The sequence below is a fragment of the Notechis scutatus genome, chromosome 13, assembly GCF_049901735.1.
Source record: "Notechis scutatus isolate UNSWTSFEM ecotype Mainland chromosome 13, rNotScu1.2, whole genome shotgun sequence".
NCBI lineage: Eukaryota > Metazoa > Chordata > Lepidosauria > Squamata > Elapidae > Notechis > Notechis scutatus.
Genome location: NC_142021.1, coordinates 7,504,830 through 7,528,113, shown reverse-complemented (window position 1 = coordinate 7,528,113; position 23,284 = coordinate 7,504,830). Strand labels below are relative to the sequence as shown.

At 42.4% G+C, this 23,284-nt stretch overlaps 1 protein-coding gene across 1 annotated transcript in view; it reads left to right on the top strand.

Moving 5' to 3' along the window:
- GNB1L (G protein subunit beta 1 like) overlaps positions 1-23,284 on the top strand; it is a 37,376-nt gene that overhangs the window by 5,435 nt on the left and 8,657 nt on the right. Inside the window, exons 2-5 of the mRNA XM_087942844.1 lie at positions 14,285-14,424; positions 16,035-16,163; positions 17,399-17,561; positions 22,575-22,673. Of these exons, the coding sequence (XP_087798970.1) occupies positions 14,306-14,424; positions 16,035-16,163; positions 17,399-17,561; positions 22,575-22,673 (510 nt within the window). The 5' untranslated portion in view covers positions 14,285-14,305. The remainder of the gene's footprint in view (positions 1-14,284; positions 14,425-16,034; positions 16,164-17,398; positions 17,562-22,574; positions 22,674-23,284) is intronic.

The window sequence follows — 23,284 nt, the reverse complement described above, 5'->3', positions numbered from 1 at the left end:
TTATTTATTCTACATATCTACATGTCTATGTATCACTTTCTTGAGTATTCTCCTATATAATCATTCTGTTTCAATTTTTGTCTCTATTTTCTAACTATTCATACCATCTATGCCACACTGAGTAATAATTGGATTCCTCTTTTTCCTTCATTTTAAGTGTGAGAATATTCATTTCTGTACAATCTGCTATTTTTTGTAAGATTAATTCTTCTGTTGGGACTTTGGACTCCAAAGCGTCCAATTTTTTTATTTTTGGTAATATTTTTATTTTATTTTTAATACAATCGTTCCGTCTTCAGTTGAACAGTGTGTTGTCTGGGTGCAAACATCTTTGTTGAACAATAATCAAAATTACAACATCCTTCATTGCATATTAATTCTGCAATACATAAGTGTACACTTATTAGTTATAGTAATTAATTATACAATATTAACATAGTAGTATTCAACATATTAGTTCATCATATTGACTCATCTCTTTTAACACATCATCTTTTGTTTTGTTTCCCTATTTCTAACTTCCATTTTTATTATTTAACCATTGATAGAATAAATCCCATCCCATATCATATTCCGTTTTCTCTTTCTCCTTAATCGCCAGCGTTAATCGATTCATTTCCGCACATTCTAATGTTTTCCTAACCACATTCTCATCTGTAGGTATTTCTTCGCTCTTCCAGTTTTGTGCAAATACAATTCCAGCAGCAGTCAATATATGAATAACTAAATATACATTTTCCTTACTATATTCTTCAGGTAGGATCCCCAATAAAAATATTTCTGGTTTAGATCAATACGTTGTTTTATCATTTTTTCCAACCAAGTATCTGTTTTGGTCCCATTTTTTTTTGCTTTTGAACAGGTCCACCACGTATGATAATATATGGCCCAGGTATCTGGTGTGGCACTTCCAACATTTAGCATCCAAATTTTGATCACGTGACCATGGGGAAGCTGCAACGGTTGTAAGTGTGAAAATGGTCATAAGTGTCATGCCCCTGTTAGAATCTGACTCCGAGGGATAGGAGGAATAGCTGACAGGGAGTGGGAGTGTGGCTCCAGAGGTTGTGGAAGAAACTGGGGAAGAGCACAGACCAGCTAGGCATTCAGAGGAAGACCCAGGCCCATACCCTCTTCATCCTAGGGCACGCAGGGAGGAGCGGATAAGGGAGAAATGTGAATGGTGTGGTCTATGGGGGAGGAAAGGGCCTTGATCCCCTTCATGGGCTGCAGCTGTTTAAAAGGACAAACTGTGCATGGTCAAGTGCTGGAAGCAAAGTGTGAAAATATTTCTAGTTTGTCAGTTCTTATCTGAGTTTTGGTGTCCTTCACAGTGTGTGCATTTCAATATCTGTGGACTTCTTCAAGTTCTTATCCTGCCTTGTCTCATTAATTGCTTCAGTGTGGTCTGTGTTGTTTTTTCCCATTTATAATTTATATGTATTCTGAGTTTGAACGGAAGTTCTTCCTTTTTGCAACTGTTTGTGGGGGAGTTTTTTATTCCAGTCAATGGTAATTGAACCTTTGAAGCCAAGTTGAAGAAATTAAAGGGATTTCACCTGTTTTTGTGACCTTGTTGCTTTTGTATCCCCTCCGGTCATCACAATAAGTGTGTGCAATGGTCATAAGTGTGAGAAACAGTCCTTTTTTCAGTGCCGTTGTAGTCACTAAATAGAACTGCTCCGAACAGCTTGCCCTCGGAAGTTGTGGGAGCGCCATCACTTGAGGCTTTCAAGAAGAGATTGGACTGCCATTTGTCAGACATGGTGTAGGGTCTCCCGCTTGGGCGGGGGGTTGGACTAGATGACCTACAAGGTCTCTTCCAACTCTGATTATCTGTTAAATCTGTTCAACTGTTGTAAGTCGAGGGCTACCTGTATTTGATGGTGGATGCAAATATAGCTTGATCCAAAGGACCTCCGTACTTTCCGTTTGATTTCCAACCACAAAGTCTTTGACTATTTTAGAGCAAATGTTGATGTTTTAACTGTTGTAAGTCTTGATACCGGCAAACGTTGTGTTCTTGCACAAAACACTTTGTGGGGTTGTTTTGTGTGTTTTCTTCGCCGGCATACAATACCAAGGTTATTTTTTTTTATTTTTTTTTTGCGGTTTGCCTCTCCTGTTGCACAACCGTAGGCATGGAGGTGAATCTATCTCTGGAATTCCCGCGCTCGGATCCTGTACCTTTTGAAGCCGATGCTACAATTAACTTGCCTGGATCTTTTCAAAGGCGGATACAGAGAGCGGATTCAATGAAATTGAAGGTCGCCTCTGCCCGGGAAGCGTTGAAAGATACCCAGCCGTGATACCCTTTTTCTGATTTAATAATGCCAAGGAGAAGCTGGCCCTCTGTAATAATTAGGACTAATTACGGAAGAGGTGTTGACAGACGGGCTAAGAAGAAACAAACTGCCTTTATCCCCGTAGCTTAGAGTCAGATTACCGAGACTGGCTGTTATCTGTTTCTCAGAAAGTAGAGATTTCAATCATTTTGTTGAGCCTTCAAAAGCCAAGACAATATTCAAGGATTTTGGGGACGGAGCTATGAAATAAGTCTTTGATTCAAAAAAAAAATAAAAAAAATATGACGCCATTAATCCCCCTTTTTCTCGTCGATTGTCCTAACGTTTGGTGTGCGCATGGTTTTTTGTTGTTTTTTTTTTTGGTTTTTTTTTAAAGTTTGAATTACAGATGGAGAATCTGATTTGGGATTTTTGGGGAGGTAGCTCCTGTCTTCCCTGGTGACAATAGACATTCTTGTCTTCTTCTCAGCCGCGTTCATGGCTGGCATTGCAAAAGGTGTGTGTATGTGTGTGAGTGCGTGCGTGCGTTGAGAACTGTGTGTATCTTTCGTCGCATGGGAGAATGATCTGGCTGCTGGCCATTCAGGGCAGATGGAGAACTTGAGGGTTAGAAGAATGCTTGCATTGCACAGAAACGCAAACCACAATTAATTCATTTAGGGGGTGTGTGTGTGTGTGTGTGTGTGTGTGAGAGAGAGAGAGAGAGAGAGAGAAATTAGGATTCCAAGCATTCATTCTAGTGAGGGGTCCTTGGTGATCTCTGAGCGTGCTTGTTTTCTTGACGTTTCATTACCCAACTAGGGAACATCATCAGTACAGTGATGATGTTGCCTAGTTTGGGTAATGGAACCTCTGCAAGAAAACAAGCACGCTCAGAGAGCACCAAGGACCCCAGCTACAAATATTCCCCTTTATTGATTCATTTTAGCATCCAATGTATTGTCTGTTACATCAATTTGCTGATGGAATGACAGTTTTTCCCCCCCTCCTTCAGGCCGTCACTCTGCCAAACGCTTAATTCTCACAGTGCTGTCTAACGTCTGTGTGTATTTACCATGTAGTATGGCTGTAATATTTTTATTATTATTATTTATCCTTCTTCTTATCTTTCTTACTCTCCTCCTATTGGTATTATTATAATGATGATTTTCCAAAGCACCTGAAGGCAGGACAAGAAGCAACGGATGGAAACTAGTCAAGGAGAGAAGCAACCTAGAACTCAGGAGGAATTTCATAGCAGTGAGAATAATTAATCAGTGGAACAACTTGCCTCTAGAAGTTGTGAATGCTCCAACACTGGAGGTTTTCAAGAAGAGATTGGACAGTTGTTTGTTTGAAATGGTATAGTTGTTTCCTGCTTGAGCAGGGGTTGGACTAGAAGACCTGCAAGGTCCCTTCCAACTCTATTACTCTTATTATTCTGTTCCTTTGCATGTACACTGAAAGCTGCCTCGGAGACAAATTTCTTCTGTGTGTGATCACACTAGGGCAAATAAAACATTCGATCCAATTCAATCTTCTTTTTTCTCCCTCTCCTTTTTTTAATGTTTTATTAGACTTTTATTTTTAAGTAAATATCAATTTCAATACATGAACAGAATACATGAATATACTCCCTGGGTATAATTCATTGTGATACAAGCATCAATGATAATAATCATAATCATAATGGTTATTTTAATCAAACATATAATCCTAATATTAATATACATGGTTATTTTTTAGAGTAGTTATTCAATATTTCAGTGTTCTATTTTAATGCCAATGATATTATAAGCATACATGGTAGTACTATCTTTCAACCTCTGATCTTTTCCATCAAATTAGTTCTATGCTGGTCTCTGACCATAATAAAAAGTTGAGATGGGTTGGATTGGGTTGAGTTGATTGGGTTGGGTTGGTATAAGAGCCATGGTGGCACCACGGTGCCAGCTGCCAGCAGTTTGTTAGATCAGTTCTCACCAGCTCAAGGTTGACTCAGCCTTGCATCCTTCCAAAGTTGATAAAATGAGGAGTCAGATTGTTCGGGGCAATAGACTGGCTCTGTAAACTGCTTAGCGAGGGCTGTAAAGCACTGTGAAGTGGTATATAAGTCTAAGTGCTATTGCTTTTGAATTGATCTGTGTCAGGTTGAGTTGACTGTGTTGTGTTGAGTTGGGTAGGGTTGGATTGAGTTGGGTAGGATTTGAGTTGGGTTGAGTTGAGTTGATCTAGTTGGCTCTTGCTTATTTGCAACTTTTTAATGACATATTTGCCTGGAGTGTGATCATTTTAATGCAAAATATGTTCTCATTTGAAGTTTTGAAATGCTTTTTTAAGGCATGCTTCAGTTTAAAGTGGTGTGGAATGTCTGTCGTGTATCATGTTCGATCGCCCTGGGGAGAGGAAAGGAACAGACGAATAAATAAATGAAGTGTTGAAATTTGGTGAGTTGAGTTGTTGTGCAACTGAACTGCAATCAGCTTACCGTTTTTCTCGTGGGATGCCAGAAAAATTCTATAAACCTAGACCAAGGCTACATTAATTAAAGAGTAATTAGAAAGGAATAAATCGAGTAATGGGGGGGGGGAGAAGTTTGTCATGAGAAAAATATTTGTCTAAGATTAATTAAGTTTTGGTGGAAGAGTAGCTTCAAATTGCTGAAAATTATGGAGCCCTTAATTGCAGCTCAACCCTAATTAATTTCATATATTGTAACAACTTGATGCATAACAACTCCTATCATTTTCCCCGTGTTGGTACAAAGAGAGCCAAGGAGAGAATCAACCTCTTCTCTCAAATGAGTTTATTTCAGGAAACTGTCTGCTAAAATGGCTGGAAGGTGTTTAATTAAATCTTTGCTGTCTAAAGATATTAGCTAGATCTCACTGTTGGATATACAAGGCTTCTTCCTAATATATTTTCACTCTTAATTAAGGAGGTTGGGCTTCCTGTTTTCTGGCTGACGGAAGATTGATGAATGGGATTTTTTTTAAAAAATAATAACAACTTTTTCAGTATTTCTGGTAGATTGATGTGTTTCTCAAGTATACAGACTCATGAAACTACAGACCAATCAGCCTAACATCAATACCTGGGAAGATACGGAAATAATAATAATAATAATAATAATAATAATAATAATAATAATAATAATAATAATAATAATAATAATAATATAAGAGGAGGAGGAGGAGAAGAAGAAGAAGTTGAGCTACCAACCAGTCCCAAAGGCTGTGAATCTCACTAAAGATTAACCAATAATAAGAATAAGAATAAGAATATAAGAGGAGGAGGAGGAGGAGGAGGAGAAGTTGTTGAGCTACCAACCAGCCCCAAAGGCTGTGAATCTCACTAAAGATTAACCAATAATAATAATAATAATAATAATAATAATAATAATAATAATAATAATAATCACAAAGTATCAGGACTTACAAATTGAAGTTGAGCGACTTTGGGAAAAGAAATCATGTGTTATCCCAATTGTAATTGGAGCCCTTGAAGCAATACCTAAAGGGCTGCCTCACTATTTGGAAATCCTGAAATTATCAGACTTGAATACCCTGATTCTACAAAAAAAGAACCACCCTACTTGGAACAGCTTCTATCCTCTGATGCTACCTGAATAGTTCCTAGATCCTTGGTTAGGACTCAAGCTGCTGAGTTACCAACCAGCTCCAAAGGCTGTGAATCTCACTAAAGATTAAATAACAACAACAACAACAACAACAACAATAATAATAATAATAATAATAATAATAATAATAATAATAATAATAATAGTAGTAGTAGTAGTAGTAGTAGTAGTAAACAAGTCTGTGAACTTCTAGAAACAAAGTTTTCTTGCAGGGGTTTCTTTACCCTAACTAGGGAACATCATCAGGGCCGCCGGTAGTAAGGAGTGCTGTTTGCTGTCAGTTTATATTCTGATGACTTGCCTGTCTGTTTGGGTGGGTATCAACTCGTAAAGCCTTCCAATGCCTGTTTTAGAGTTGCCATAAACAAGAGGGGGTGGGGAGAAATGTCAAGGAGCAGGGCGGCAGTTTAAAACCAGAAGTACATTCCAACACTTAACCTTACAAAGATTGTAGCTAAGCTACCGGATCTTCTTCCCCGGGAAAATCCTTAATTGGAGAACCGTGATTGATGACACCCAGCTCATGATTGTGCTTCATTGGAGAATCTGATTTATGACGCACCCAGGGGGAGGGGGAAACAGGGTCACAGGTGATTGTAAATTACGTATGCCAGAGTTGGCTCCATACAGGTTAATGCTGGACATGTTGCTCCTAATAAAACTTTTGGTTTCTTTGGAAGCTTGGCTCAAGGCTCATGACTTAATTAGGGCAATCGCCAGAATCCTGACAGTGGCTGGGTGTCTAAGAGATTCTTTGGTTGGGCTGTTTACTGATATTTTCTTGATTGAGCTATTGCTTTGTTGGTCTGAAGTTAACCTTGGAGTTAATCTATGCTGATCTGAATGCGAATTACTGCTGGAGGGGTACTGGAGTCTTTTGGCTCTCCTTTGGGCTGGTTGATTGTCTCTTTTGCATACTGTGTAGAGGTTGTTAATGTCTATGTGCCTATTGATGGCTGTTTTGTCCGAGTACCAAGCTTCTGGAAATTCCCTGGCATTTTTTGGACTTGGCCTGGTCTAGGATGGTCACATTTTCCCAATTGAAATTATGGTTAAACCTGTCTACATGAGCCAAGGTGGCACAGTGGTTAGAATACAGTATTGCAGGCTATTTCTGCTGACTGCTGACTGCAGTTCGGCAGTTCGATCCTGACTGGCTCAAGGTTGACTCAGCGTTCCATCCTTCCAAGGTGGGTAAAACAAGGACCCAGATTGTTGGGGGCAAGAGGCCGACTCTGTAAACCACTTAGGGCTGGAAAGCACTGTGAAGCGGTATATAAGTCTAAGGGCTATTGCTATTGTTCTTCCTTTTCACCCACCTTCCTTCCTTCCTTCCTCTTTCCTTCTTTCCTTTCTTTCTTCTTTGGTGCACAGTGGTTAGAATGTGGGATTGCAGGCTAACTCTACCCACTGCCAGCAGTTTGATCCTGGCCGGCTCAAGGTTGACTCAGCCTTCCCTCCTTCCAAGGTGGGTAAAATGAGGACCCAGATTGTTGGGGGCAAGAGGCTGGCTCTGTAAACCACTTAGAGAAGGCTGTGAAGCATTGTGAAGCAATATATAAGTCTAAATGCCATTGCCCTTCCTTCCTTCCTTCCTTCCTTCCTTCCTTCCTTCCTTCCTTCCTTCCTTCCATCCATCCATCCATCCATCCATCCATCCATCCATCCATCCATCCATGGTACGCAGTGGTTAGAATGTGGTATTGCAGGCTAATTCTGCCAACTGCCAGCATTTCGATCCTGACCAGCTCAAGGTTGACTCAGCCTTCCATGGGTAAAATGAGGACCCAGATTGTTGAGGGCAATATGTTGAGTCTGTAAACCATTTAGAGAGGGCTGTAAAAGCACTGTAAAATGGTATTTAAGTCCAAGTGCTATTGTTATGCTATATGTTGTGAAATTAAAGAATTTTCATCATGTCTGTCATGCCGAACCAGTCTTATTTCTTTGACAAGAGTCATCATCTCCTTTTAACAACTGCATAATCCCTTTGCGGGGCGGAGCCCAGGCAACTGAACGGAGCTGAGTGCTTACTGACCGGATGCCCTTCCTGTTTCCAATGCGGAGTTTTTTCTTCGGCAGATCTATTCTCGTGCCCAGAAAGAGAAATATCTGCCTCTGCCTAGGATCGAACTTACACAACCCTCCCGATTGTGAAGCAAGAGCGCTACCTCTAGTCCACCACACACCACCCATTCTTTGACAGAGCGGCTGCGTGAAATCACTCGGCTATTTCAACGGCCAGAGATAATGCGGCCGTCTCTGTTTTTCTAAGTCTGATCCTCCCGCTCTTCAAATATGCCCAACTTCCATTAAGTTCAAGCTGACGCGCATTCTTGGGGAACCGGAGAGACAAGAGGAAGGCAAAAACAGCTCCTGGTGTTGGTTTTAGGACATCTTCGGTTTCATGCGTGTGTTTTATCGGAGGAATTTAATCGTACAATAGGACAGCTGTCGGTCCTTCCTTCGCTTTTTTTTTTTTGCAGCCTCGAGCCGGTGGCGAAGCTTGCAAAGGAACGTCTCTTTGGCACCAGCTGTTTTTTTCACGCCTCATTCTTTTAACGTTTAATGTGTTCCAAAGTGGGAAAAAAAGGCGAATGTGGGATTTTTTTTTTCCTCTCCCTTCGCCTCGATTCTTCCTTCACCACTTTTTTCTTTTTCTTTTTCTGAATATGTTTTTCACAGCCTTCGAATGTATTTTTCTTATCCCTGGGCTGGGGGGAGGTTCACGCAGCTGAAAAACTAAAGGCAACTGTGTCTGATGGCTGGAAGAAGGGGGCTCCAAAAAAATAAATAAAAAACTCTTATTTTTGACACCTTGAGAATATTAGAATGATGAATGTTTATGTTACTCCATGGGTTGTTTGTATTGATTAATAGCTTCTTCTTCTTTCTTTTTTTCCCAGTGACTCGACTATATAAATGGGGCAATGAGATCCATATGCTTTCGCTCGGGGTCCTAAAAATAATTACCATCACTCTTAGTTTTGTCCGCTTTTTTTTTTTTTGCTGAATACGAGTTTTCGGGTGGAAAATAGTTATAGCCTATGACGGCCAGATGGAAGCGTTTGGAAACGAGCCCTCAAGTCGCTGGCTTCGGATTCCAGGTTTCTTCTGGAAGTTAACATTCGACACAGCAGAATTTTACTTATAGAGGACATTGTGATCTCCAATGAAAATAGTCTTGACTTTGGGGTTGTGCCAGCGGTGGGGCAGGGAGGGGTTAGCGAGGAAGAAGCGGTTCATAAAAGTCACTTAAAAGTGTCGCTAAAATTTGGGCATCTTTCTGTTTAAAGAATGGATGAGGAACATGGTTATGGTTCCAGAGCTTTCTCAGGTATAGGCGTTGTTTGGATTCACCTCTCTGTCCCAGGCTATGTGGTGTGGGGGTTTGTGTGTCTGTGTTGTGTGTGTCTGTGTGGGGTCCTTGGTGCTCTTTGAGCTTCATTGGGTGGGTGGGTGGGTTGGTAATGCACTGATATTGTTACCTAGCTGGGTCGTGAAATGTCTGCAAGGAAACAAGCTCAGAGAGACCAAGGATCCCACAGTCCTCCTCCTCCTCCTCCTCCTCCTCCTCCTCCTCCTCCTCCTCCTCCTCCTCCTCCTCCTCCTCCTCCTCCTCCTCCTCCTCCTCCTCCCTGCAAACCCCATTCCCTTCTATCACTGATCTTGTTACCTAGTTGGGTCATGAAACATCTGCAAGGAAACAACCAAGCTCAGAGAGCACCAAAGACTCACAATCTGCTTCCTCCTCCTCCTCCTCTCTACAACCCCCACTCCTAGCACTGATGACGTTACCTAGTTGGGTCATGAATTGTCTGCAGGAAAACCACCAAGTTCAGACAGCCCTAAAGAGCTCACAGTTCAATCCTTTAAAAAAAGCGACTTAGGACCGTTTTTCACACCATCATTGCAGCATCCCGTGGTCATGTGACCCAAATTCGGCCTCTTGGCTACTGACTCATATTTACGATGGTTCCAATGTCCCAGGGGGTCATGCGATCCCCTCTTGCGACCATCTGGCCAACAAAGTCAATGCAGAAGCCAGATTCACTTTACAAACCCGGGTTACTAACTTAAGAACTGCAGTGATTCACTTAATAACGGCGGCAAGAAAAGTCGTAACATGGGGCAAAACTCGCACGCTACTCTTTGTTTCGCTGAACAACGGTCATTTCAGGGTCAGTTGTGGTCGTAAACCAAGGACTTGCCTGTATTTGAGCAGTAGCACATCTGAGCGGATTGAATTAATTTTTAGATCCATAATGACAGAAACGCACCTGCTTGGTTTTTGTGGGTTGGCTAGGAAAGGTTTATTCCCGCTACCTCTGCCTTTTGATGGTGTTTAAAGTGGATGGGGAAAAAAAATTAATGTATTTTTAGTCTGAGCTTCGGCCGCTGAGCTTATCAAGGGAAGCAGGAGGAGGGGGGGGGGGGAGAAATTGCACGCTACTTTAACCAGCAATTTTGTTTTTCTTTCAAACGGTGAGATTGAAACGCAAGTGACAGGAGTGGGAACGGGAGGGCTGTTGAATTCTGCCGGAATTTTTTTCCTGTGGGAATCAGGGGAATGTTTTGTAAAAACTCCGGGTGGTAGGGTTATTGTTGTTGTTGTTGTGATTTCGCAAGGTGACCTATCCGACGTCTGCATATTTGGAAAGGATAGGATGAATTAGAAAACAAAAGTTTTGGGGACCGCGTGTTGAAAAAAAAATGAGCGTTGGAATTCGGAACATGTCAGAAGAAGAAGAATTTTAAAAAGCTGCCCTTAGTTGGAGACATCCAACATCCTTCTATTTTCCCTGGGATCGACTAACTTGCCAGATTCCAGAAGAAAAACTGCTGGTGACCTTCTACCGCTGCACCATAGAGAGTTTCTTAACTTATTGCACCTCTGTATGGTTTGCCAATTGCACAGGGGCAGATAGGACAGCGCTCCAGAGGGTTAAGGTCATTGCCCAGAGGATCACAGGTTGCCCTCTGGTACACCACAGGGTTGCGTGTTGAGCCCCTTACTCTATACTCTTTATGTGCATGACTGCATTCCCACTCACGCTAGTAATACTATTGCTAAATTTGCAGATGATACAACAGTGGTGGGACTCATTTCTCTGGGGGGGTGGGGGGGAATTGAGTCTGCCCATCAAGATGAGGTGGACTGGTTGCTTTCGTGGTGTGGAGACAATAACTTGGTCCTTAACACTAATAAGACCAAGAAGCTGATAGTGGACTACAGAAGGAACAGATCAGACATCCAGCCCTTGCTTATCAATGGAGACCAAGTGGAGCAAGTGAGCAGTTTTAAGTTTCTGGGTGTTACCATAAAAGAGGACCTTACCTGGGGTGCTCACATTGCAGCCCTGGTCAAAAGGGCCCAGCAGAGATTAGACTACCTCATATATTCTCAGAAAACAACAACTGAATGAAAAACTGCTGTTGACCTTCTACCGCTGCACCATAGAGAGCATTTTAACATACTGCACCTCTGTATGGTTTGCCAATTGCACAGGGGCAGATAGGAAAGCGCTCCAGAGCAGGGGTCCTCAGGGACCACCAAACTCATAATTTTAAATCCCAGGGACCACTAACCGGTTCTGTGGGCGTGGCCTAGTTTGTAGGTGTGGCTTTGTGGTCATGTGACTGGCTGGGCATGGCTTGTATATAAAAATTATGAATATTTATATCAATATTGAATTTTTTATTTAAAAAGAGCAACTTTTACCCAAAATCAGGCAAAGCAGGCAGGCAGATTGAGTTGCTCACAGAATCATTGAGTGATCTATCTATCTGCCATCGGCTAGCTCAGTCTCTCAAATTTGCTTGCCGTGAGTCTGCACTGAATAATAGAACCTTCAGTCCTAAGGGAGTTTCGGCTGTGCTTAAAAGCAGAGCGGAAGATCTAAAGACTAGCTAGAAAGCAAGAAATCCAACCATTTCCTGCTTGCTAGCTAATCTAAATCTCCTGGCACAGCAGAACAGCTGATAGTCGGGGAAAGGACAAATAGCAATTTAGCAGGCAAGTTTGCCAGGTAAGGAGTGAGGGAAGGGTTCCCACAGGTAAGGAGGGGCAGGAGAGGGGTTCCTATAGGCCATGTGGGCAGCGCAGCCTTTTGTTTCTGCACAGCCTGGATTGATTGCTTTGGGGGTTCCTCTGGGGGTGAGATTTGTCTGCGGCCCACCAAAAATTTCTCAAGGCCCACCTGTGGGCAACCGCCGAAGTAGAAGACCTCTCAGGGGCCTTCCAGCTGTCTTCTGATGATCGAACTAAGGGGCTAGTTTGCTGTATTTTTTTCCCCACAAAGGCAATAAAAGGAAGGATCATTAATTGTAGATCTCGCTAACTTATTTTGTGGTGGAAGCTCCTACTTCTCTCTAACTCTCCAAGTGTCTTTAAACAATGTAGATCTAACGCATTCCGGTGGCCAACCAGGACTAAAATTGACCTCTGGAATCTGGCAAGTTTGTCGATACCCAAATCCAACCCTCAGTTACTCTGTTATCATTATCATAACTATCTTAATTGCTCTTCTCTGCACTATTTCCAAAGTCTCAGCCTCTTTGGAAACAGGGCAGAGAAGAGCAAGTAAGATGATTTAACCAGACAAGATTTGATAAGACGGTGGTAACTCCCTCTTTTCCTGCGCCAAGTTTGCACCTTAGATAAGACCTTTGTAAAAACACGCACTTGGCACATCTCGTTCCGTGCCAGCTAAAGATTCCTCCCCAAATTCACACACCGCAAGTCTTATCCTTCCATCAGCAAAACTTCAGTCAATCACTTGGGGAAGGAAGAACAAGAGTGATTAAAAATTTCCTGATCCTTCCAGATTGCCTTTAGGGTGACTCTGGTGTGTGTTTATTCTGCTTAGCCGGGAAAATATATACATTTTCCAGAATTGCTCATCGGCTTCCAGGATAATTTCCTGTGGCATGTTTCTGAATTAAGACAGGGCACCCTAGGAAGAGATGCATGCCAGCACTTGGAAGGTCTTGAGAAGTTTGGCCATTGTCTTGGTGGAGCTTCTTGTGAATTTTGTGACGCCTGGTGAATTTTGTACCAAGAATCAGCCGTGCTGAAGATCCCGAGGAATTGAAAGTCACCCAAAGCAAATCAATCTTGAAGATTATTCATCAGCATTGACAGCTGACATTCGGAAAGCTAACAACCCCAAGGGTGACATCAAAGAACGTTGGAGGAGGAGTTGCGTTCACGCCTTGCATGCAAACAATAAACCAGCATGTAAAATTTGTTTCTTAATGAAGATCTGGATGAAGTCGAGAGATGCAATCTGTTAAAATTAAAACTCCGGCTAATCGTTGGTCTCACCCATCAATTGTAACTCAGGTTGCTCAGTCTGGTTCAGATGCCAACTGCAGATAATTAAGAGAAGAGAAGAGAAGAGAAGAGAAGAGAAGAGAAGAGAAGAGAAGAGAAGAGAAGAGAAGAGAGAATGGAATGGGAATAGAATAGAATAGAACAGAACAGAACAGAGAATGGAATGGGAATAGAATAAGAGAATAGAATAGAATAGAATAGAATAGAATAGAATAGAATAGAATAGAATAGAATAGAATAGAATAGGAGAATGGAATGGGACTAGAATAGAACAGAACAGAACAGAGAATGGAATGGGAATAGAATAATAGAATAGAATAGAATAGGAGAATGGAATGGGACTAGAATAGAACAGAACAGAACAGAGAATGGAATGGGAATAGAATAAAAAAATAGAATAGAACAGAATAGAGAATGGAATGGGAATAAAATAAGAGAATGGAATGGAATAGAATAGAATGACTTTATTGTCACTTTAAATGTACATTAATCAGCATACATTAAAATGAATTATCATTGCATTCAGCTCTCAAAAGATAACCATTATGCACATACACACATAAATATGACACAGAGAAACATCATAGTCTAGTTTGGATGTATACATATATATATAATGGGAAAAAAAATAATCCTGTGCATTTACAAGACGGAATAAGGAATAAAGTGGTTACAGAGTCTAGTCATCCTGCTATAGATACTTCGAAACCTTAAAGACCACCGCAGGAAAAAAAATATTGGAAAGCTATTTTTGATGACATGAGTCCTTCGGCTTATGACTGCAATGACTTATAATTCCGGGCTCAGTTACATTCGTAACTTGAGGACTGCCTGTAGTATTGTGCAAACTTGTGCATTTTGGAGGGAATGCAAATGAAGTTGGAAGGCTTTTTACCTGTTGCCTGTTCAGATTTTCTTTTTTAAAGGTTTTATTTTTTGCAAGATTACTGAGTGGTCAAGAAGTCAAGCAGCCTGGTTGAACCAGCTTGTGTTTCCATCTTTCCTTTCTTTCTTTTTTTTCAGGAACTTCTAATTGGTTGTGTCATGATGGCTGCATCTGTGCCAGATCCTGTCTATGTTTTACGAGGAGCGAACAGTGGCATTAATACATTGTGTTTTCAGTGTTCGAACCCAGATCCGGATTTTCCCATTCTTTACTCAGGGTGAGTAAAGAAAGAGCATGCAATTGACTAGCACTGATGACATTGCCTAGTTAGGGTAATGAAATACCTGTGAGCACCAAGGACCCCTCATACAACTGGCTGCAAATACAAATACAAAAGAAGGGGGCGCTATGGTTCAATGGTTAAAGACCACTGGGATTGTTGGCTGGAGAGCTGGCAGGGTTCGAGACCCAAGCTCTATGCAACGGGGTGAGTTCCCCTTCCCTGCTCCAGCTCCTGTTCACCTAGCAGTTCGAAAGCATGCCGATGCAACTAGATAAATAGGTACCACTGTGATGGGAAGATTACAGCCCTTCGTACGCCTTTGGCCAATAGCTGTGATGACCCAAAGGGGCGTGGCAAAAAGGCAACACAGTCAAATAAGCAAGAAGAGTCCCTTTAATTATCTCCAACTTTGCCCCCAATGTCCAGGTTACCTTCCGCTGGAGAAAAAACTCTCCCAAGAACAGTCTTTAAGTGGAAAAAATTCAGTCCGAAAAGTACATATAAACTAGCTAAAAATCCACACAAACCAAGCTGAAGTAATTAACTTGACAGGGCAGGAGAAGGAATTGCAGATTTGAAAGCACAGCCAAGCACACACAGTTGGGAAGACGCCAGGAACCCAGATAAGCCTCGATGATATCAGATAATTCACGATTTGCTCCCAACAACTTGCTGTGTGCAGTTTCCCTTTTTAAACACTGTGTTCCCAGCTGCAGCTAATGAAGGGGATCAGGGCCCTTTCCTCCCCCGTAAGCCACGCAACTCATGTTGCTCCCTTCTCCATTCCTCCCCGCGTGTCCTAGGATGAAGTGGGGGGTGGGCCTAGGTCTTCCTCCGAATTCCCTCTGCCTTGCTCTACCTCTCCCCTGCTCTGCCCAGCTGCCCTTTGCCCTTCCCCAGTTTCTTCCACAGCCAGCGGAGCCACACTCCCACTCCCTGTCAGCTGCTCGGCCTCCCCCTCCAAGTCAGATTCCGACAGGGGCATGACAATAGCCATTTGGCCACATGACCACGAAAATTGTCTTCGGACAATGCTGACTCCCTCTGCCAAGAAACGGAGCTGAGCACTGTGCCATAGAGTCAGACATGACTGTACGGGGAAAAGCTCTACTTTTACAAATACAACAGTGTGATATTTATTCTTCCGTGTTATTGTGTTTTATAAGTTATCCCATCTAAGTGATTTAAAATCTATAACACACACACAAGGAAACGGCAAAGGAACTAGAGGGGATGTTTCATTTAAATAAGAGATGTAATTATCTCCTCTTTTTAGCTTCTCTTTTCTTTACAATTGGGTGCAAGATCTAACAATTATTAAGGCAAAATTTCCTGACAGTGGGAACAATCAACCCATGGAACAGAATTTGCCTTTGGAAGTGGTGGGAGCTTCATCCCTGGAGGCTTTCAAGAAGAGACTGGACTGCCATCTGTCAGAAATGGTGTAGGGTCCCCTGCTTGGGTGGGGGGTTGGACTAGATAACCTACAAGGTCCCTTCCAACTCTGTGAATCTGAATCTTTTGCATTAAAGGCCGAGTCAGAATGTCAAAATCGTGGTTTATTCTTTTTCTCTTAATTTTTTTTTGGTTTTGTTTTAAAACAGATCTTCTAACGGGCTGATCCATATCTGGAATCTGAAGACGCGGCGAGTCTGTGGTAGCCTGAATGGCCATGGTGGAAATTCAGTGTACTGTGTGAAAACAATATCCAATAGAAAAAATGGACTCCTTAGGTGAGCCTCCATTTTAGCAAGGCGTAACTCCAGTTTGGTAACATAGATGACAAGTAATCCTCAACTTATGAACCCCAAAATTTCTGTGGCTAAGTGAGACAGTTGTTGAGTTGAGTTTTGCCCCATTTTATGACCGTTCTGGCAACGGTCTTTTAGTGAATCTCTGCAGTTGTTAGGGTGGAAACACATTGGGCTGCCCCATTGACTTCCTTTATGAGAAGATTGCAAAAGGGATCACATGACCCCAAGACACTGCGACCGTCGTAAATATGAAACAGTTGTCAAGCATCTGAATATAGACCACTTGACCACGGAAAGGCTGCAACGGTTATAAGTGTGAAAAATGGTCGTAAGTCACTTTTTTCAGTGCCGTTGTGAACAGTCACTTAATGAACTGTTGTACCTGTAGTCTGGGGTCACCTGTTGAGTTGGACATTTAAGGTAGAGTTGTGTTCAAGGAAGGGTTGACTAGGAACATGGAGTTTCATTAAGGAAACTGCCACGAACCTGAATGTTGTAGCCCACCAGCAGAGCTGGCAGCAGACTCAGACAGTGAGGAGGTTGGGGAGGGACATGGGCCAGTCCTGGAGTCTGGGGAAGACTCGGACGAGGGCTCTGTGTCGGAGGCAGAAATGGGGCCAGGGCCATCTGACAGTTATCAGCTGCTTTCGGAGTCAGACATCAAGTGAGGCAGAAGAACAGCTGGAGCCTGTTCCCGATGTGCGCATGCATAGAACTGCCAGAAGAAGGGAACAGTTAAGGAACAAGGGTCGACTCGGGAGTAAAGGGACAGGTGGATGGTGAATGGCCCCTCCCATAGGGAATAAATAGTAGTGAAAGGGGATGGTGTTTGCAGGAGACAATTAGTTCGTTTAATTAGTGTGAAGATTAGTTCGTGACTCTCAGAGACTCCTTGCCAAGTATTTCCTGTACAGCGTCGCGCTTGGAAGCTATCGGCCTGGCAACTCTCCAAGCCTGATAAGTTCTGTGCTTGTAATTCACCCTTGAAAGTCTGTTTGCCGGGACTTTGCTAGATGTAAATCACAGGAATTCACATTATAGCCTAATAAAAAAGGGGGTTTTGTAGGAAGTCTTGGGAAGCCTAGGATCAGAACACCGAATGACCCCGGAGACATCAGCTAAATAACTACAGTAAATAAACTCATGGAGAAGGGAGTGAATATTCTCCCCAGTGGATTCTCCACGTGACCAGTAACCATTTTGATTGTCAAAAGTCAGGGCCGTGACCAGAACATCCACCTGTGGGACTTATCCGAAGGAAGGAACGTCATCACAGAAAGCCTTTCCACGGAGAACGTTGGGTTCTGCAAATGTTCCCTCTCTGAGGTAACAGACAAACGGTCCCTCCTGGCCACCCCGTGGAAAGGGTTAGAAGAGGTAAGTCATTCCTCTAAGGCGTACCTTCTCTGCCTTGCCTGGTGGTGGCCAGATGTTCCTCTGAGCTCGGCCTATGGCAAGGAGTCATGGGTATGGTGTGGAAGGAATCTTGGAAGGTGACTCTGGTGTCATAAATTGGACAGGGAGAAATATTGCTGGATCAATGAACTTAACGGAAGAGGGGGACGTCAGAAGGATTAAGGATAAATTTTCGGGCAGTGAGAATCAACCCATGGAACAGAAGCTTGCTTGTTTATTTATTTATTTACTTATTTACTTACTTATTTATTTAGTCAAAAGCATACAAATACAATAGAAATAAGGATAAACATAAGTTTAAATGTAAGAAATAGATACAAATAATTGGGGACAACAGGACAGGGACGGTAGGCACGATTGTGCGCTTATGCACACCCCTTACAGACCTCTTAGGAATGGATATTCTCTCCCTTTCTCTCCTCCCTCCATTCTTTTCTATCCTTCCTTCCTTCCTTCTTTCCTTCCTTCTTTTATTTTTTATTTTATTTATTTATTTGATTTGCCAATCGCTTACAAGTTAATAAGTATAAGTATAAACATGAGTAAGAATACAGGAAGTGGCCTTACTAAGGATTTATCAAGTGGTACTAATATTTCACGCGATTTTGATTCTGTGCCTCTGTTTATACAACCAAGGATTGTATTCGCTTTTTTGGCTGCCGCCGTACGTGGCTGGTTTATGACTCAGTGATGAACTGATAAAAAATTTGGAACACAAGAGAAACTCCATAAAACCTGGAAACCTCCTTAAACCCCAAGCCAAAGCACTTTGAGGCTTATGATTAACACGAAGACTTAATATGTATTTACACTTGGCCATTATCCAAAATAGATTTTTTTTCTCATCTTGGAGCAGGCTCTGTCTATGAATAATAAGATCTAAACAGGCATTTATTTGTTCCTGATTGCCCTAAAACAGTCAGAAACACGCATTTCTCTTGCCAATTTGCCAGAAACCTGTTTAAAACGCCTTAGAAATGTGCAAAAAAAAGAACACATTTTCTTGGGGTGACCTGTAGCCACAGAAGAACCTTATTAACCCCAGGCAAAAGTTTAAAAAAAAACGAATTTTTTTTTTCCTGGGGAAACCTTCTTCTGGTTTTAAATTACATGCTAAGAAGGATATTATTTTTCCAACGCCCGACAGCAACATGGGTGAAGGTTCTGTCAATCTAGTCAAAGATGCTCATGCCACAACTTGTCCAATCTTGGAACAAGCAATCCCGGTGTGTCAGACTGGGACTGGGACCATGTTTGAAGCCAATCCCAGTGAAGACTTTAGACCTTAGACTGTCTACTATTGACCTCACCCCTTTCCTAAGAGGTCTGCAGGGGTGTGTGCATAAGTGGACCAATCGTGCCTACCGTCCCTGTTCTATTGTTTCTTTTTTTATCCGTATCCATTTCATATATTCATAACCATGCTTATACTTATGCCTGTTATCTAATACTTGCTTGACAAATAAATAAATAAGATAAATAAATAAAGAGAAGTCCCAACAGAAGACAAGGACTATGTTTGAGGCCAATCTCAGCCAGCAGAAGTCCAGGAGAAGACAAGGACCATGTTTGAGGCCAATCTCAGCCAAGAGAAGCCCAAGAGAAGACAAGGACCATATTTGAGGCCAATCTCAGCCAGCAGAAGTCCAGGAGAAGACAAGGACCATGTTTGAGGCCAATCTCAGCCAAGAGAAGTCCAGGAGAAGACAAGGACCATATTTGAGGCCAATCTCAGCAAAGAGAAGCCCAAGAGAAGACAAGGACCACGTTCGAGGCTAATCTCAGCCAAGAGAAGCCCAAGAGAAGACAAGGATCATGTTTGAGGCCAACCTCAGCCAAGAGAAGTCCAGGAGAAGACAAGGACCATGTTTGAGGGCAATCTCAGCCAAGAGAAGCCCAAGAGAAGACCATATTTGAGGCCAATCTCTGTCAAGAGAAGCCCAAGAGAAGACAAGGACCATGTTTGAGGCCAATCTCAGTCAAGAGAAGCCCAAGAGAAGACAAGGACCCTATTTGAGGCCAATCTCAGCCAAGAGAAGTCCAAGAGATGATTTGGTGGACTGCTCGCCCTCTCGTCATCTTGCCTAGCTCATCTTTTGGGCAAAAGAAATGGAGATGGGAATGCTGTGCATGTAGATTCTTCAGCAGCTTTCTTCGACCATGGCAACTTTAAGATGTATGGACTTCCACTCCCAGAATTCCTCAATCAGCATAGCTGGTTGGAGAATATTGTGAGTTAAAATCCACAGATCTTAAAGTTGTCAGGGTTGAGAATTACTGCTCTTGAAAGGAAAGGAAAGAAGGAAAGGAGAGGAGAGGAGATGGGAGGGAAAGGGGGAAAGGAAAGGGAGGAGAGGGAAGAGAGGGGAAGGAAGGGGAAAGGAGAGGGAAGGAAAGGGAAAGAATGAAGGGAAGAAGGGGAAAGGAGAGGGAAGAGAAAGGAAAGAGGGAAGGAAGGGAAGGGAAGAGGAAAGGAAAAAATGAAGGGAAGGAAGGAAGGGGAAAGGAGAGGGAAGGGAAAGGAGAGGAGAGGAAAGGGAGGGGAAAGGAGGGGAAGGGAAAGAAAAGAGGTAAGGGAGGGAAGGAAAGAGAGGAGAGGGAAGGAAGGAAGGAGAAAGGAGAGGGAAGGGAAAGGAAAGGAAAGAGGGAAGGGAAGGAAAGGGAGGAGAGGGAAAGGAAGGGAAAGAAAAGAGGGAAGGAAGGGAAGGGAAGAGAGAAGAGAGGGAAGGGAAGGAAAAGAATGAAGGGAAGGGAAGGAAGAAGGGAAAGGAAAGAAGGAAAGGAAGAAAGGAAAAGAGGAAGGGAAGATAGGAAGGAAAGAAGGGGAAAGGGAAGGAGAGGGAAGGGAAAGGAAAGAAGGAAAGGAAAGGAAGAGAGAGAGAGAGAGAGAGAGAGATCTAAACGGATAATAAAAATAAATAAGCTGGTTTCTTCCCATATTCTTCTTTTCAAAAAAATAAAAAGGACAGTAGGATCAGACAGTGCATTTCACAGTGGGTGCATCTCATCCAAAGGCCTCCAGCACCGTCGAATTTCTGCACATGCCCAGATTCAGCCGGCTCTCTTGGCGGTACCCAAAGCGGAACCAAGCAAGATCTGTTTGATTCTCTCCCAAGATCCATTCAGGTCTTTTCCCTGCTTCGGCTCAGCTTGCTGTCCTTTCCCCGTTAAAAAATGTGTCAGCTGTAAATTATAGGTGTGGGGTGTCCTCTTCCTCCCCCCCTCCACTCCACGGACACACACACACACACACACACACACACTCTGCAGGAATTGAAATACAATCCACAAACTATTCCAACTGGCGTTTGTATTCCTGAAACAGTTTGGTCTCGGGTTTTTTTTTTGTTCTCCCAGGGGGAGAGCAGGAGGGGTCTTCTGCGCAGAGGCGCAGGGTTAGTTTTGAAGGTTAATTTTTAAGTGGTGTGTTGAATGCAACACGCTGGGCTGGCAAGGCCACCCTCTAGCTACTCCATGTGCAGCCCCCAAAATTGCATTTCAACGAGCAAGTGCATTTTTTTATTTTTGGGGTAGAAGTGCATGAAGCTGGGAAGGAGGCCAAGGAAAGGGGGGGAAACCCAGGAGGCAGGAAAATATTGAAAGACTATTGCAAGAAATTACATTTATTGAGCCCCTCACCTGTGGAGCTCCTCGACTGCATGCAGTGTGAGCTGAGTTCTTTTCTTGCTGACGTTTCATTACCAAACTAGGTAACATCATCGGTGCTGGAAAGAAGTGGGGTTTGCAGAGAGGAGAAGGAGGAGGGAAGACTGTGGTATTTTGGGGGGGGAAACAAATAGAATAGAATTAGAATTAAAAATAGAATAGAATAGAATAGAATCACAGAATAGAATAGAATAGAATAGAATAGAATAGAATAGAATAGAATAGAATAGAATAGAATAGAATAGAATAGAATAGAATAGAATAGAATAGAATAGAATAGAAAATAGAATAGAAAATAGAATAGAATAGAAAATAGAATAGAATAGAAAATAGAATAGAATAGAATAGAATAGAATAGAATAGAATAGAATAGAATAGAATAGAATAGAATAGAATAGAATAGAATAGAATAGAAAATAGAATAGAAAATAGAATAGAATAGAAAATAGAATAGAATAGAAAATAGAATAGAATAGAATAGAATAGAATAGAATAGAATAATAGAACAGAACAAAATAGAGTTAGAATAGAATAGAATAGAATGGAATGGAATCACAGAATAGAATAGAATAGAATAGAATGGAATCACAGAATAGAATAGAATAGAATAGAATAGAATAGAATCACAGAATAGAATAGAGTAGAATAGAATTTACCCACCAATTTACAGTGCTTCCCAGCCCTCTAACTACATTAAATTTTTATTTAGCATTTTAGTGTCTGGATCCAGCTTGGAAAGGAGTTTAAAGCAGGCTTCAAACTCACTGATATGGAAACTGCTTGATAGCAATAGCAATGGCACTTAGACTTATATACCGCTTTACCAGCCCTCTCTAAGCGGTTTACAGAGTCAGCCTGCTGCCCCCAACAATCTGGGTCCTCATTTTACCCACATCGGAAGGATGGAAGGCTGAGTCAACCTTGAACCTGGTGAGATTCAAACTGCCAAATTGCAGAATAGAATAGGAATAGAAAGAAGGGACCTTGGAGGTCTTCCAGTCCAACCCCGTGTTCAAGCAGACAAAGGTCCAGTCTCTTTTTAAAAACCTCTAGTGATGGAGCACACACTAGAAGGATGGAAGGTTGAGTCAGCCTTGAGCCTGGTGAGATTCGAACTGCCAAATTGCCAGGCAGCCGGCAGTCAGCAGAAGTAGCCTGCAGTACTGCACCTCTAATCCCTGTGCCACCATGGCTCATATATTATATAATGGGGCTGTTTGCCCCAGCCTCTTCCAAAAAGTTTTCGCTTGCGTTTTGGTTCCTTGGTGTCTGGCTGGTGACCAATTCGACTTATTTCTTTAATATCAGATTCACGTTCTCGAGATGCCATCTAAGACATCAATCTGTACCTTGAAGCCGGAGACGGATGCTAAACTGGGCATGCCCATGTCTCTGAGGATGTGGCAGGTAAGCCAATGGGAGCTAATTAGGAAACACTTTGCCTGCAACACAGTCCGAGAGGCGGAGACTCATGAATCATCTTTTTTCCTGACAAGAATTCTTTCTTTCAGAATGGAAATACTAAAGTGGACAAGAGATGATGGATAGAACTAGAATTCCCTATCGAAAACAATCGGCAGCAGCTAGTCCTCGACTTAACAGCCGCAATTTGGGCCCAACATTTCTGTGGCTAAGCGAGACATCTGTGAAAGCCAGTTTTGCACCATTTTATGCCCTCCCTGGCCACCCGTTGTTAAGTGAATCGCTGCGTTGGATGCGTTAAATTGGGTCGCCAACCTTTTAGACCTCAGGGACCACCAAACTCATAATTTTAAATCCCAGGGATCACTAACCGGTTTTGAGGGCGTGGCCTAATTTGTGGCCCAACTGCCATGTATTAACAATGTGGTCGGGCTTACTTTTTGGGGAGGAAAATAAGGGGGGGAAATTCTGCCTCTGCCAACCAGCATCCATCAGTATTCATGTGGCTAGCGTCCTGGCACTGTGATAGAGAGTTGAGGGCTGTTTGGAAACTGAAGCAGTATTTGCTGTGTGAGCAAGAAGGAGACAGCAAGGAG